At 45.2% G+C, this 16,705-nt stretch overlaps 1 protein-coding gene across 2 annotated transcripts in view; it reads left to right on the top strand.

The window, feature by feature from the left end:
- The window catches only part of Stac (SH3 and cysteine rich domain), a 116,711-nt gene extending 107,222 nt beyond the window's left edge, over positions 1-9,489 (top strand). For both annotated transcript variants that reach the window (XM_021663669.2, XM_060385172.1), the window contains one exon: positions 8,177-9,489. In XM_021663669.2, coding sequence (XP_021519344.1) covers positions 8,177-8,275 — 99 coding nt within the window. In that variant the 3' untranslated portion in view covers positions 8,276-9,489. The remainder of the gene's footprint in view (positions 1-8,176) is intronic.
- Positions 9,490-16,705: the final 7,216 nt, after the last annotated feature.

Here is a 16,705-nt window from a genome sequence, read left to right on the forward strand (position 1 = left end):
TGGTGCAGACCTGAGTTCAGTGTGGTCACCCGTGTGGGTGATGCCTGGGTGTTTAACAAAAGTCATCTCCCACCGTCATAGCCCAAAGCAGGTCTCAGGGGGGACTTCCCCTGCAGTGTCGAATGCCAATTTAAGGCACTCCATGGGCACCAGAAAATAGCCAGTGTGATGTTTACAACTCCACAAATGTAAAGAGACAAGCAGCCATTAACAGAGAAATAGGAGAAAATTTATTCTGAAAATAAACGCAATGCTTTTTTATTAAATCACATTTCTGTCTCTGGGGTTAATCTTTCATAATTATTATATTGTTTACCCACAGGGCTCTTGTTTCCAGATGGAATTAAGTTATCCGTTATGAACACATAGGCGACTGCCTCGACAGGGTGAATTTTCTTCATTTTTCTAAACTTAAAAAGAACCCTATTTAGTCAGCTTTAAATTTCTTTAAAACATTTTTATAATATCATACATGATTCTGTCATAGCTGTAGGAATCTTTTCATGGATTCCTTGTGTTCTTGAAAAAAAAAATTAAACCAGAAATTACTTTTAGATAATAAAATTGAAATTTGTTTATCATAGGGAAATTTAGAAAATAAGATTTTTAAAGATAGAAGAAAATAGCAACCACAGCAATTCAACCATCAAGTTCTTAGCATTAGAACTTTGACATATTTCATGCAAAGCCTTCCTTTGAAAGCGTACTTTAATATCATATTTTATTTATTCTAATTCTACTTGGTTTCATTAAAGTACAATTTTAACAGTTACACACACATCAGAGAGGCAAACTTAGGCACAGTGGCTGAATCTGGTAACTTATGCTTTTTTTAATTTATTTTTTTCTTCACAATTTATTCATTATCTATCCGGATTGAAGCCCACTCCCTCAGCTCCCCCCGTCTCTCCCTCCCTTCCTCTTCCTCTCATCCCCTTCCCCTAATCTACTGAAAGGGATAGTTCCCCACTATTGCCATCTGCCCATAGCTTGTTAAGTCTCATCAGGACTGCCTGGATCCTCTCCCTCTGTGACGTGGCAAGGCTACATCATCAGGGAAGAGTGATCAGAGAGCAGTCAACTGGGTTCATGATAGAGGCAGCCCCTGATCCCCTCCCTCAGAGATCCACATGGAGACTGAGCTGCCAATCAGCCACATCAGAGCAGGAGGTCCAGGTCCTCTCCATGCATGGTCCTCCACTATTGCATCAGTCTCTGAAGGACCCCCTGGGCTCAGAACTTTCAGTTTTTTTTGGTCTCCTTGTCCCCTCCATGTACCCCCTCCATGTCCCTCTAATCCCACCCCTCTCTTCTTCCACAATGACTCCCTGGGCTCTGTCCAAAGTTTGGTCCTGAGTCTCAGCATCTGCTTTGATCCCCTGATGGGTGATCCTTTCAGAGGACCAACTATAGCAGGCTCCCATCCTGTTTCGTCTCTTCCACCACTTCTGGTGTCTATCCTGTTTGACATAATGAATGAGATTTAAGAGTCCTCCCTAGGGTCCTCCTTAGTGTTTAGCTTTCCTTAGGTCTGGAGATGGCTGTCCTATATTATATGGCTAATGTCCTCTTACAAGTGAATGTATACCATGCCTGTCTGTCTGTTTCTGGGTTACCTCATGCAGGATGATCTCTTCTAGCTCCATCCATACGCCTGCAGATTTCATGATTTCCTTGTATTTAATAGCTGAGTAGTTTTCCATTGTTATATGGTAAGATTTAGGATTTTTATTTTATTTTTAATTATGTGTATACTTGTGTTTTATTTGCATGAATGTAGCACTCACGGATGCCCAAAGAGAGCATCAGATTCCTTGGAGCTGGAGTTTCGGGCACTTGTGAGCTGGATGATATAGGGCCTGAGACCCACATTTAGATCCTCTGTGAGAGCATTATTAGCTATTAACCACCATGTTATCTCTCAGTCCCCATTCTGTTTGTTTTTTGTTTGTTTGTTTGTTTTTACTAACTTTTTTTTAGAATGTGTCTATACCAGGGCCGAGAACAGAATGACTGCCTAATATGCTCAAGATCATAGGTTCTGTCCTAGCATAATTTCTCTCTCTCTCTCTCTCTCTCTCTCTCTCTCTCTCTCTCTCTCACACACACACACACACACACACACACACATTTATATACATGTATGTGTATAGATTTCTGTACTGTTTCTAACCCTGTAATGATTGGGTTAAGCCACTGCAACAGAAAGCCTAAAATGCTTACTTAACCTTTACAGAACAAGTATGCTAGCCCTGGTCTAGATCTATTTTTTTTTTTAATGTGTTTAAAAATCCTCTGTCCCTGGATACTCCAGACCTTTTTTTTTTTTTTTCTTTAACTGTTATTGATAACTACAATGAACAGCATCAAACTTAAAATTTTTCTCTCTAATTCTGATTACTTTCTCAGGTCACACTTTAGAACTTATAGATATGAGAGACTTTTTGTATTTATTTATTTTGGTGTGGATGTTTGTATGTGTACCTGTGTGTGTTCATGTGTGTTTGTACACATATGCACACCACGATGTGGATGTCAGAAAACAATTTGGGAAAGTTGGTTCTCCCCTTCTGCCATGTGTGTCTCCAAGATCAAACTCGGATTGTCAGGAATGACAGCAAGGGCTGTGACCAACCTCACATAAAAGACATTTGCAATTCTTATATGTCAACTTGCCTCCAAAAGGCTTGTCCCAATCTATACCCAACCCTGTTGCTTACAGGACTATTCAGATCACCATATTCCTGCTAGAATAAAACATGGCTAGTTTTTGATGTCTGTCAAGTTAGAGAGGTAAATAATATTTTATGTTATTCTGCATTGACTGAATAGAAAAGAGGTTGTAATTTATCGCAGACCTATAGGGCCATTATATAATTTGCATTTTCTTTTATTTCTTTCTTCTCTCTCTCTCTCTCTCTCTCTCTCTCTCTCTCTCTCTCTGAGACCAGGTTTCTCTGTGTAGTCTTGGCTGTCCTAGACTCACTTTGTAGAGCAGACTGGTGTCAAACTCACAGTGATCCTCCTGCCTCTGCCTCCCTGAATGCTGGGATCACAGGCATGTGCCACCATGCCTGGCTTGAATATTTTCTTGCACTATCAAAAGATACACATGGTCTATGACATATGACCAAAATTTTTCCCAATTTACCTTAATATGCTTCCAGCCTGAAACTTAAGAATCTCTTTGCGGTGCGTCTCTATCTTAACATATCTCCCTTGCAGTTTTATGCATCCTCCACTTCTTTGTTTGTTTGTTTTTAATTTTTTTGCTTGCTTTTTTGAGACATGGTTTCCCTGTGTAACCTTGGTTGTCCTGGACTTGCTTTGTAGACTAGGCTGGCCTCGAACTCAGAGATCCACCTGCCTCTGCCTCTAGAGTGCTGGGATCAAAAGTGTGTGCCACCACACTGGGCCCATCTTCTACTTCTTTATCTCTTTTCTCTTCCTAAGTTTCAAGTCAGTTTTCCATTGCTACTTATACAAATGGGATGACAAACCTTGACTGTCAAACTGAAGGATTTAGAGTCACCTGTGACACACCCCTGGGAGTGTCTGCAAAGATGTCTCCTAAAAAGTTTAACTATAGAGGGAAGACACACACTGACTGTGGGCATCACCATCCCATGGACTCGGGTCCTTGACTGAATAAAGAGAAAGAAGGAAGTAGAGAGCCAGCATGCATCTATCTCTGCTTGCTGACTGAGAACACAACCACCTGATGCACCCACCACCATGTTTTCCCTGTAATGATGGATTCTACACAGTTGTGGACCAAACCAAACCCTCCCTTCCTTCCTCAGTTTGCTTTTGTCAGGAGTCTTGTCACAGCAGTGAGAAAAGTGGCGAATCCAGTGGCTTCCACAATCAACCTCCTTGTTTCTACATTCTATTCCTTTGCATCTCATGACATCATCTTACACCTCAAGAAATTCCATCCTATGACATCAAGAATGAATCTTCAACTACACCAAAGAATGTTATGCTCTAAAATATGTATGTATGTATATATATTTTATACATATACATTTTCCTGTACATTTTCAAGGCTTTCATTTTATTGCATAGACAGCAGCGCCCCAAAGCTGTCTCTGTCCTAATGCTCCAACCCTTGACTGTGTTATTTTATATGTCAAAAAAAAAAAAAGAACCACATAGATATGGTTAAAGCTCTTGTCAGGGAAACACTGTCTTGCATCATCTCAGTGGGCTAAGTGTGAGCGCAGAAGTTCTCAGAAGAGGAAATTAGAGGCAGAAAAAAAGGTCAAAGAGAGAGCTGAAGATGCTATGGTGCTGGCCTAGATGAAAGGAGATAAGGCTATGAGCTGAGGAAAGCAGGTGCAAAAGACAGAAAAACACATCTCTAAGATCTGAGGAGATGCCTTCCTAAAAAACAGCTGGATTTCAAGACTTCTGACACCGAGTGCCACAGGAAGATAAAGTGTGTTGTCCAGAGCCATGAAGTCTGTAGCTCCTGGTTATAGTCCCAGATGTTATGAAGAAGGTTCTTGGCAGATGTGATGAAGGCTGTCGACCCTGCTATGGTGCTCTCCATCAGGTGGACATCAAATTTAATCATGTGAGCCCCAGAAGCTCAGAAATGTATCTAACTTAGGCAGGGAGATGAAGATATAAAAGGCTGCTAAGGGATTTTGGAAAAAGTTTCTTTTGTTCTACAAAGAGATGCACTGAGAAGAACTTTGCTTTCTTTGTCTGAAGTTCTTCTCAGTGCACCTCTTTGTAGAACAAAAGAAACTTTTTCCAAAATCCCTTAGCAGCTACTCCACCTATCTTGTTTCCTGGACTTGTGCCCCATAAGAGGAAGCCATGATTCACACAGAGTCCACCCTGAAACCCAGGGGAAATGCATGGACACATGGCCTAAAAATGATGATGGCGAGGGCTGGAGAGGTGGCTCAGTGTGGAAAAGCATGTTCTGCTCTTGCAGAGGACTCAGGTTCAGTTCCAGCACCACATCAGGTAGCTTACAACTTCCTGTAACTCCAGATCCAGGGGGCCTGATGCCTCTGGCGTCTATGGGCACCTGCACTCGAGTGCACAAAGACACACACATACATACAGTTAAAACAAGGTAATATGGGATTGGAGACATGCATCCATAGTTAAGAGCATTTATTGCTCTTCCAGAAGACCTGGATTCAATACCCAACACCCACATGGCCAATCCTGATGGTCTTAAACTCCAGTTCCAGGTGATCTGATGCCCTCTTGTGACCCCTGTGTGCCCCAGGAACACAAGTGGTGAACATACAGACAGACAGACAAAACATACACATAGAGTAAAAATAAATAATAGTAATAAATAAAATAATCTTTTTTAAAGACGAAGGTGGTGATGATGACAATGACTACTATGACAAAGGACTAAAGGATCAAGAGTTGAGTTTAACTCCAAAGCAAGAACCTCCAACCCAGCAAAGAGTCTGTGCTCTGGAAAAGAGACTTGGGAAGAAAATCAAGTCCTAAAATTAGAAGACCATAAACAGCCTCACCGCATATTAAAAAAAGGGGTCAAGCCATAGCTGGGCTTGGTGACTGGAGGCATGCAGTAGGGCATCACTCCTCAGAATGCACTGTCTCCACCACAGAGGCTGGCACTCTGTACCCAGGCCAGGTCTGCCCAACAGTAACTATGCTGGCCCAGTCAGGAAGAAAATGTACCCAGCCCTTCAGAAGTCTTCTGGCTAGAAAGACAAAGAGGGTAGGGAGAGAGCAGAAGGTAAGGGAAGAAGGAAGAAGTAGGAAGTAGGAAGAAGGGGGAAGTAGGAAGAGCTGGGAGAGAACTAGGAAAGGACCATTTTCAGTAAATCTGACCATTTCTGCTGTCATCTAAAAGCCTTTAGCTTACGCGAGCTGTCACATTTGCCCTTTACCCATGATGCACAGCACCGAGCCTTCCTCTTCTGATTCACCTACATCCTATGTGACACAGGCAGTTCTAATTTGAGTAAACTAGTCCCATTCTACTGTCAGTGGTTATTTAGTGGTTTACTCTGACCCTGTTCTAGCCACTGAGATAAGCTAGAACCTGGGCTGAGGGACCTAGCAGGACTTGGCATGGCATACTTCGTTATGTTCCAGGCTTTGACGGCTCTCTCCATCTTCCCCTTCCCCATCCACCTCCACCCTGACTCCACTTGTTTGTTTGCTTTTTTTTGTTTGTTTGTTGTTTGAGACAGGTTCTCTCTGCATAGCCCTGGAACTCACTCCGTAGACCAGGCTGGCCTTGAGCTCACAGATCGGCTTGCCCTTGTCTCCTCAGTGATGAGATTATAGGTATATGCTACCATACCTGGCCTCTTGTCCTCAACTTAGTCAGTTGCCTTTTAATTCATGTTTATTCTTCTCTGCTCAAATGCCACTTCTTCAAGGACTTGCTCAGCCCCAAGCTAGGTCAGGTTTTGTTTTGTTTTGTTTTGTTTTGTTTTGTTTTGTTTTGTTTTGGTGTGTGTGTGTGTGTGTGTGTGTGTGTGTTCCTAGTAACCTACTAGTACCCTTCTCTAGATTTAATGATTCACCCAAATATACTAGCATTTTATAATGTCATTTTAGCAAGCGCTGTTTCTAAGTCAGACAGCAAAGTCGTGTGGTCTTCCTGCTAATTCTGCTTAGCACTGCCAGCTGAAGGTCTATGCTCACTGAAGGTCTGGATTCCACGCCCAGATACACAGCTGTCCAAAGGCTGTCCCCAGCATTTACACTAAATGAGTTATGTTTCTTCCTGTTTCTTGTTTGTTTTTTTTTTTTTTTTTTAGTTTTTTGGACAAGATTCCACATAGCCCAAGCTGGTCTCTAGCGTACTCCGTAGCCAAGGCCGGCCGTGAACTCTTTGTCCTGCCTGTGGCTCCCAAGTCCTAGGATAATGTGCATGTGCTGATGTTTCTGGAATGGACAAAAGTCTCTGCCTTTGAAAATCAGGTGACCCTCCTCCTTTGGGGTGCAGCCGACCTATGTAGGGTCCAATAAGAACCAACATGACCTCTGGCTACCCCCGTCTCACCGATGGCAGGGATGCTACCGCTGGCACATCCTCTACTGTCTGTCACTAACTCCTCCAGGGTGTACTTTCAGCCTCCTTGTGCTCAGGTTTCTGAAACAACTCATGTACCAGCCCAGTGTATGTTCCAGACCCCAGAGATCACACATGCGGCTCCAGGTTCTGCTGAAACCTCATCCAGGTTCCACTCCCTGGCCGGTAGGCTCCTTCTTCAGTGAACCCCCTTAGAAACAATCACAGGGCTGCCTCAGGAATGCATCCCATGTGAGTCAGTCTAGACCCCTCATCTCAAAGTGGGGCTATCCACATCCAGAGCTCCTGTGGCTTCCTTCCAGCTGAGTCACCCTCTTGCCTTGTTTCTTCCCTCTCCAAACCACGACTATGTCTTTCAGACTCCTAGAAGCACTCCCGTGAATCTCTTGGGTCCCAGCTCAGGCTATTTAGAGGGAATATATACTAACTCTCAACTGTGTCAGTGGGTCATGAAGGGGCAAACAAAAAGAACCAATTTCCCCGAGAACCTTTTCTCCTGCCAGGCTCATCCCCTCCTCTGTCCTCCACTAGCCTGTGAACAAGTGGCAAGGGCACCAGAATGGATTTTCACTTCCTCCTTTGAAGTCTCATACAGGTGCCAGCTCCGGAACATGAGAGATATACATGTTCATTTGCCTGGAGCTAGTAATGAAACTGTCCCTTGGGTTTCTGGTGTTGTGGGATGCAAATGTAAAACCCCCAGCGCTGGACAGGAACTCGTGAATGACAGCTATCATTTTAGGTCCTCGGCATAGTATACTAAAAACCTACCCCCGTGCCCACTCTGTGATCCGTTTTTGTCATTCTGTGATCCGTTTTTGTCATTCTCTCCTTACTGGTGACTCTTCAGGGAGGCACAGTATTTAGTGCCATTCTGTTAATCCACACTCCTAAAGTGGGAGCCCAGAAAATATTCTGCATCTGGGCTTGTTCCAAAACCCAGGTTTGCATGTAATGTTTTATTGAGTGTTTTCTCACCTCACCGCCCCCAACTCCTTCTCTCGGAGCCATGTCTCCGCTCCCAGCTGGGTGCTCCTGTACCCTCAGTCAGCAGCGACTTAACGATGCAGCTCCCCGCTTGTTCCTGCCGAACTGAATCTTTAACTCTCTCTCCCCTGGCCTCAGATCTGTGTGACTTCTGAGGAAGAACAGGATGGCTTCATCAGAGTCCTGAGCGGGAAGAAGAGAGGCCTCGTTCCACTGGATGTTCTGGTAGATGTGTGACGGCGGCGGCGGCGGCGGCGGCGGCAGTCCCTCAGGGTGCAGGAGGCCGGCCCTGCTGATCTCACTGTGTCCACCCAAAGGAGCAGCTGCACTGACAAGTGCCCAGGAAACAGGGAGATTTGAAGACCCGAGACTGGGGTGGCGGTCTGGAAGCAGGCCCACTGTGCAGCACGTCCAGGCTCCCCGAGAGCAGCATCCCAGGCTGGCGGCAGCTGGGGGTGGGGAGTGGGCTGTAGCCAAGGCTGCCCCGGAACTCAGCTCCCTTCCTGCCCACCTGTGCAGGTCATGGTGTGGTCCTAGTGAGAAGTTTAGATCTGAGCATCCAAGTGTTACTCTGGTTCCAGATGACTGTCCCCAGTGCTGGCCAGTCAACCTCATCATGGCTCCATGAGAATCAAGAAGGCCATCCTCCCAGCTCCCAACATGCCGCAGCTCACTCCAGCTCCTGCTCAGTTTGTGACTCTGCTGGCAGGATTGTTCTTTCTTTCTCTTCAGTCCCTGGAGCACATCCTAGACAGGGCTGAACTGACATGGTACCAAGTGCGAAGAACTGAATTGCATAGGGATTGCTAACCCGGGCATCCTTGCTACATGGTGACTCACGGAGGTGACAGAGCAAGGGCAGAGGCACAGAATCAAGCAGCAGCAAAGAGAAATGGGAGTGAGGACAGGGAAAGGGTCCCTTGTGTGTTGGGATTGGACAGCCCTTTCAGTTGGGGTGGGGCTGGGAACGGGGATTAGGGAAGTCTCCATTGTCATTTCACCTCCTCCTATCAGGAGCATCACACCTTCCCTCCGGCAGCCTGTAGGACTGCTTTGTGGAGGATGAGTCCACTGTGCAGGGACCCGGGGACAAGGAAGTGCCACTGAGAAAACCATCTTAGGATAAATGTAGCCAACTTAGAATTCAGTCTTCTCTGGGGCAGCATTCCAGCTCCGGCAGGTGTGAAGTGGGAACCTGAACAGGGAATGCTTCACCTCTGCACAAACAGAGGAAGCTGGGGCTTAGTTCACGTCACCTAGGGATACTGCTCTCTACCTGTACCGATGTTTACAAGAACATACCACACTGCGATGCCTTCCTCCTAAGCCCCGTCCCAGCATTCAGACCTGCTTCCTAGCAGTCACTGACATGTTTCAATGTGACTCACAGTGACTTTGGAATTAATGTTGCTTTGATTTGTTTTGCCACTGAGCAATAAAACCATTAGAACCATCGTGCTTGGACCCCCATTTTGCTTTGTTTGACCACTGGTTCTGTTTGTCCAGGAAAGGACTTCCAGCCTAGGATAGCCTTGGACTCACTGCATAGCTGAAGATGACCTTGACCCCCCCTGCCCCCACTTCCACAGTGTCAGGATTATAGGAATGCACCCCCCCCCCAAGCCAGGTGCATGCAGTGTGGGAACTGAATCCAGGGTTTCATGCATGCTAGGCAGTCATTCTACCAACTGAACTAGATCCCCAGACCCCCAAAAGCCAGCGTTTTGCTTGGTTTTGTCCCATTCTCAAGACTTACATGGCCATATCCAGGGCATATCGGCCTCATTCCCTAGGCCAAAGAATCATTTGTGTGTTTGATGTTTTGTTACTGCTCAGAATGAAGTCAGGAGCTGAGCTATGACATCAGCCGGGCTCACAGCAGTCCGGATGCCTTACTCCCACCCGGTAGCCAGAATCCAGTTTTATCCTCATCCAACAACCACTTGGAAAACCAGTCTCACAGACTGGCAGATCACGTGACTGCCTCTGGTAAGACCAAACACCCAGTGCAGACACTTTCAGCCTCCAATTAATTTCCCATTTAATCAAGACAACCCACTGACTGGAAGGGATGGAAAACACGTGTGCCCTGTTGCCTTCTCGGCGATCTCGTGTCAGTGGACAGGCTTCTGCTACAGGAGTGCCTAATTTGTCTTCTCACCTCAGTTTGCCTCTTCAGGTGAAGGAGGAGAATGATATGGTAGCCAGCCTCCCAGGTTGTCTCCCTGTTGGTCTTTGCTCCTGATAGTCTTGTCTTTGTGTACCCTTCCCCCACACTGAATCAGGGTCAGTGTTAAGTGGGAGCTGAAATATAACAGCAGAGACAGTGACTGACACATGAGTCTGGCTCACAAAACTCACAGCTTCTGCCTTGACCCATCAGAGAATGCACTGTTGGAATCTCAGGACACCAAGTGAGGAGGACATGTGCCTGAGGGCAGCTATGTGGATCAGGCCTCAGTCCAATGACCATACACTTAACCACCATCAGTGGTTGTCAGGGCAATGAGGAGCTATCCCTGCTGACCGCTGCTTGGATCACAAATTTATGACCAACCTAAGTATTTTAGGCATTTTTAAATGTAAGTTTTAAATTTATTTGTTATTCGGAAACATTTCAGTGGGATTGGAGAGTTGTGCCATTGCAACCCAAGAAGACAAGTATTAATTTTGTACACTGAGACACAGAAGCTTTGCTGACATCATGTACTGGCATGCAGCTAAGCCTCTGTGCCAAATGTGTGGTGTTCTCCAAAGATCTAGAGTCATGCAAACAGAAGAGAAAAAGCAAGATGTTCTACATATGCTCTGCAAAGATTGTCATGGATGTCTCTCACACGCACGTACATACAGAGAGGCGGTAAGAGAAGGTGGGGGGTGGGGGGACTTTAGAAGCCAGGGCCTTTCCTGTCCTCTTCTGTTTGGTGGCAGAAATGACAAAAACAAGAAAGGCACTGGCCTACCAATGTCTTGATGATTTCCAAGACTTGAGCACTAGCAGGACTGGAGACAAAGTGAGAACCTTCAGAGTCAAATGCTGGTGTGGGGCTAGGAAAGGAGAAGAAGGTATTGGTATGAAGGACATAAGATGAGCCTGGGGACCCTCTCCACAGTGTGGGGACACACTGTGCAGCCTCACTATCTGTGCTGCCTCCAGCAAAGGAAGGCACAGGACTATCTCTGCCCTTCACTGCACAGTTCTATGTTGGAAATTTTTTGGTGAAGAACTGATGATTGAACATTCTTTAGGGCTCCAGCAGTGGAGAACAGGCTTCCTCTTTCCCCATCACCATCACTACCAGATATTGGTCCCATGTTTAATGTAAACAATGGGGCTGTGAAGAGAGACAAGTACATATATCTGGTCTGCATGATGACTGGCAGAATTGATTCGTATGTCATATTACATTCCAGCTATGTTGTAAACAAACAAACACACACACACACACACAGAGAGAGAGAGAGAGAGAGAGAGAGAGAGAGAAAGTCCCATACTCTGATAATGAAGAAGAACCTAACAGCTGCATTGCATTTAAAACAATAGACTGGGAAAAACATGGTAGGACCTTAAGGAAGCTAGTCTTTACTATTAAAGTATTAAAGGGGAAAACTTAAAATCAGTGGGAAAACCAGACACATAGCAAAAAAAAAAAAAAATCTTGAGGTTCAAAAGCCAGTCTGGATGATGTTGTCCCCCAAGAAGAAGAGAGCTAGCGAGTAAATAGACTCACTGAGCCCGGAGCCCAGCCCAGGAAAGGCAGCTGCACTGGCTGTGTGTTCTAGGTCAAGCTTGCACTTAGCATTACCTTTAAACTCAGGACTTCTCGGGGGTTTGGGAGGAGGCTTTAATTTGTTTGTTGACTCTCATATGACTATCCAAAAGGAGGATTTAGAACGGGAACACCGCCAGCCTCCTCTAGAGCACAGTTTAGAAAAGTGTACAGTGAGAGTTCTCAAATGATAGAGAATCACCTAGCCACTTCTCAGTCCCCTAACAACCAACTCTTCCTACAGGGCACTGAAGTAGGCATCACTAGAAAGGATGAAAACAGACAATTGCCTGCTCTGGACTGAGTCTTCTGGGGGCAGGAAGGTGTGAAGACCTCTGTATTCCAGGGTAGAAAGCTCTCATAGCTTGAACGAATGCCAAGCATTCAGGAGTAGGCTGGCACCAAGGCAAGAATAAGAGAATGCTCCGCCATGCTCAAAATGGAATCCCAGGAAGCTAAATGAGCAGGTGGACTCCAAGACTCAACACACACAAACTCCCTAAAAATAACTCAGACAGAAAACCCAAACTAATAAATGATATCCCGTCCCAGTCTCCATCTTAGCCCCCATCCTAGTGTGTGTTCTGTGCACCTTGTGGTTTAGATCCTAAGAATGGAGCTTCCACTTTACTTCCTACAAGGGGTTTTAAATAGCCTTCAGTCTTCCTGCAGGTAATGAAAACTTAACTGTATCTTAAACTGTCCCTAAGACCATAGCCATTTATTTTAATAGCTCTCTTTAAAATGAAGAAATGGTATATATATTTCACTACAGTGTTAATAAATTTGAGTAGCTAGTGAGTATCTCCCATGTCTTTGTGGAAGTCAGGACATCCTGAATCCTGAAAATGCATCCTGGGAAAGCATGAGGGTTATTTCCAAGAAGACGGGTGGGACGCCTTTAGAGTGCCTCCAGCGGTGCCTCCAAGGGGACCACATCCCCAAATGAGAGTGGCAGACTCAGAAGGGTCGACAATGGTTCTTGAGGAGTCTGGACTGCACGGTGAGTTCCAGGCCAGCCAGGGCTCCAGTGAGATCCTGTCCAGAGAGGTGGTGGGGCAGGAGAGAAGGAGGAGGGAGGAGAAGGAGGAGGAGCAGGAGGAGGAGGATTAAAGCAGGGAGAGAGGGAGGGAGAAAGGAATAGAGAATTCTATGGGCATCAATCACTTGGGCTCTAGAGCGACCTCACTGACTTCATCCTTTTCCTGTAATGCACACATTTTTATCTTCTCCTTCTACCAACTTAGGGAATTTAACATTTTTCAATCACTTTTATTTTTATCAAAGTAAAGTTGTCATCCAAGATTCTTGATCATTTCCGGATATCAGCTTTGAACATGTTAAATAGCTGCTTCCTTTGCACTCATTTCTAACACTGTGATTTAAGTTTTGACAAAATGTGTGTGTGGATAAACTATCGTATATAGTCGCTGGAAAACAGGTTCTGGGTGGCCTCTGCTTTGATTATTAATTTTTTTGTGTTCTTGTATCTGAGCAATGTTTATAAATGTTCAGTTCTTATTTATATGTGGTGCTCAAAGGAGGAAAGGTTATGCACAGTATAATAAAGGTTAAAATGTCATCAAATAGGCTGGAAAGATGGCACAGCTGTTAAGAGTAGTGGCTGCTGTTGCAGAGAACTAGGGTTTGATTTCCAGCTGCCCATCAGCCATATCTTTGTAAGGGGGCGGGGGTTTCCAGGTCCAACCCATGCATGATCCTTGATTGATGCTTCAGCCTCAGCAAGTCACTCTGGGCCCTGGTTAATTGGCTTTTTAACTGTAACTCCAGTTCAGGGAAATATGACAATATGATGCCTTCTTCTGGCTCCAAAGGTACTGGGCATGAATGTGGTACACAAGTCTATTCAGGTAAACACTCACTTAAAAAAAAAACATATATATATACATATATATGTGTGTGTGTATATATATACATATATATGTGTGTATATATATATAAAATCAAATGGCAGTATATATTTTTGTGATATATCATTTGATGATTTTTATGCTATATATTATCATGTTATGATATACATATCATATATTTTAGATATATTTTATGATATATATCATTCTATGATATACATATATATATCATCAAAATGGAAACAAATGCATTGTTTGTTCATAACCATAAAACAAAGGTTTTTTAAAACTGGAGGCACATGGTGAAAATGGCCAGAATTCTGTCACATCCACAACAGGATTTCTGAAAGCCTTCCAGTTGTGGGGAGATCTCAAACTCAAAGCTTCTTGTCCCTAGCATGGGGAAGTTGCTCTTCCCTTTTCAGGAGTGTCTCTTCTTTTTGACTTCACCCTTAAAAGTGTGTTGCATTCTCTCTGGTTTGAAAGTTAAATTTTTTAGTATGAAGAAATGAGCTTATGGCTCTTACAGATATGATAATAGAACCATAAAATGCAATGCAATGAAGCAGTACAGACCCTGAGTCAGGGCAGGAACTAAGTCTTCAAGGCTTCAAAACCAAATCATGGGGCCATACTTATGGAAGAATCAGCCATCTCTGGTTTGCGGAGTGCTATATAGAGTGAGACGTGGGACCATGAGGGTCCAAGACCTAGGCAGGAGGACAGCCACAGGAATCAAGTGGACTCTAACACAGCTCCATATAGAACAAGGCACTAAAGGGCCACTTTCAGTACAGTGTTTTTGAACATACCCCAGTTTGATCCCAGAAGCCACATTTTTAAAGAAAATGTCAGGTATGATGACATGTTTCTAAGCCTGGCACTGGGGAGATGGGTGGCATCACAGACAATCACCCCAGCCTGCTTATCTAACTCTAGATCAGTGAGAAACTTGTGTTTTTTTAATGCCTCTAGGAAGTATCCTGGAGTCTATCATCTTGTACCTTTCTGTGACCTTTTCTCCTCCTTCTTTCCTCCCTCTCCATCACCCAAGAATGATCTACCACCTCCTAGAAATGACCCAGACTCTTTATGATAACAATAACTCTTTCTTATTCTCCTCCTGCCTTCTATTTCTCTCTGGGAAGGATGAGTGGAGATTTGTGTGACAAGGAATAGCAAAAGTGGCATCAAAGGTGAGCTCTGGATGAATGATTAGGAACTGCCTGGAGAAGAAGATGATTAGAAAAAAAGCATCCGGACCCCGGGCTACATCTTTCTCAAATATGTTTTCTACTTATAGCTCAATAAAGAGCCATCATTATGCAGTGACAAGTAACCAGCATGGCACAGGGAGAGCAGGGTGCATCATCAGGAGAGGACTGTGGGAAACAAGAAGAATCCGTGAAGTGATTAAATAAGGAAAAAGTTGACAGATCATCATGAAATATAGATGAAATCAATATCTTCTATAGATTCTAAATGGGATGGGGAGGAAGAGAAAGCTGGTATTGTGACAGCTGAAGCAGATGGGGACACGTTCTCCTGAACAAGAGATTGTGCATACTGGAAGGCAGGAAGGCACAGTCAGTGTGGCCGATCCTATAGCCATAGGAGGCAACAGCAAGAGGCTCATGGTGACACAGTAAATCCTATAGCCATATGAGGCAACAGCAAGAGGCTCATGGTGACACAGTAAAGCCAGCCTGCCTGGCAGATTTTGTGGGCGCTGTGTGCTCACGGAGGTCCCATCACGACAAAGCCTTTTTTTTTGGTTCTTGTTGCTCCATAGATACACCGTGAAGGCCAGAGTCTTGCCTGCAAAGTTTCGTTTTGACCCCATCCCTGGTGTGATGCTTAGAATACTTGTTACTCTGACAGCATCTCGAGTCATCAAAGAAACAACCAGCTTAGCTGAGGCATGAAGATCCACCAGAACTGGGCGGCACCATTCCCTAGGCCAGGATCCTGAGATAAACAAAACAGAACGCAAGGAGGGCAGCAGCAGCCATCACTCCCAGCTTCTCCACTGTGGGTGAAGTAAACCTTCAGAACTGTGAACCAGAATAAACCTTCTCTCCCTCACTTACCTTTGTCTGGGTATTTTGTCACAAAAAAAAAAAAAAAAAGAAGTAGTCGCCCTGCTCAAAACCTTCTGGAAGCCACCCCAGGGCTGCAGAAGACAGCGCAGCCCTGCACTGGGGCCCTCTTGAGAGGCTCTGACCCAAGCCCCAGCCCCCACCCCCGGCAGTGCAGAGCTCCGACAGAGCCCATCTACCAGCATCTACCACCCCACCCTTGACTGGTGCTGACTTTCACATTGTTGGCCCTGTTCCGTCGCTGACCCCAACTGTCTCTGAAATTGGTAGCGACTGGAGGAGAAGACAGACATGCAGAGGAGTCTTGGGGAACATCCTTTCAGCCAGTGTTCTTAGGTCCTGGCCTCCAGGTGGTGAAAGATCTAGAGCACCCCTCTGCCAGCTGTGTCTGACTGACACCATGAACAAGCTGGTGGTTCCTTGAGGGCAGCAGCGAGGCCTGGTTGCCTCTGAGAAGGAGTAGGTTCAGAGTGCGTGGAATTTTGGTATCATCTTAAGCACCCCAGTGGCTGCTCCTAGCCACCTCCCAGCTCCTACCATACCCGAGCTGTGATGCTAGGTGATCATGAACAGGTCCAGAGAGTTAACAAAAGCTCTGGAAATAAAGATCAAGGCCGAGAACTGAACCAGAGGCATGATGATACCTGTCCTCGGCAGGAGCTGCATCCCTGGCAGTCAGCCACAGATCAGCAGAAGATGCTAAAGGTCTATTGGAGTAAGGACCTAAGGAACATCAATTGACAGGCCAGCTCACGAGAACCTTTTGAGCTTCTGCCCTTTCAGTCCCCACCACTCCAAGGTACAGATGGGGTCTGGAGGGGAGTTGGGGAAATAGAAATTGTATGCATGTCAGAGTCCTTAAATCTGAAATTGTGACTGGTGTTCAAGTAAAATACAGAGAATAAGTCTGTGCCTGACATTAACCAT

The sequence above is a fragment of the Meriones unguiculatus genome, chromosome 6 (assembly GCF_030254825.1).
Source record: "Meriones unguiculatus strain TT.TT164.6M chromosome 6, Bangor_MerUng_6.1, whole genome shotgun sequence".
Taxonomy (NCBI): Eukaryota; Metazoa; Chordata; class Mammalia; order Rodentia; family Muridae; genus Meriones; species Meriones unguiculatus.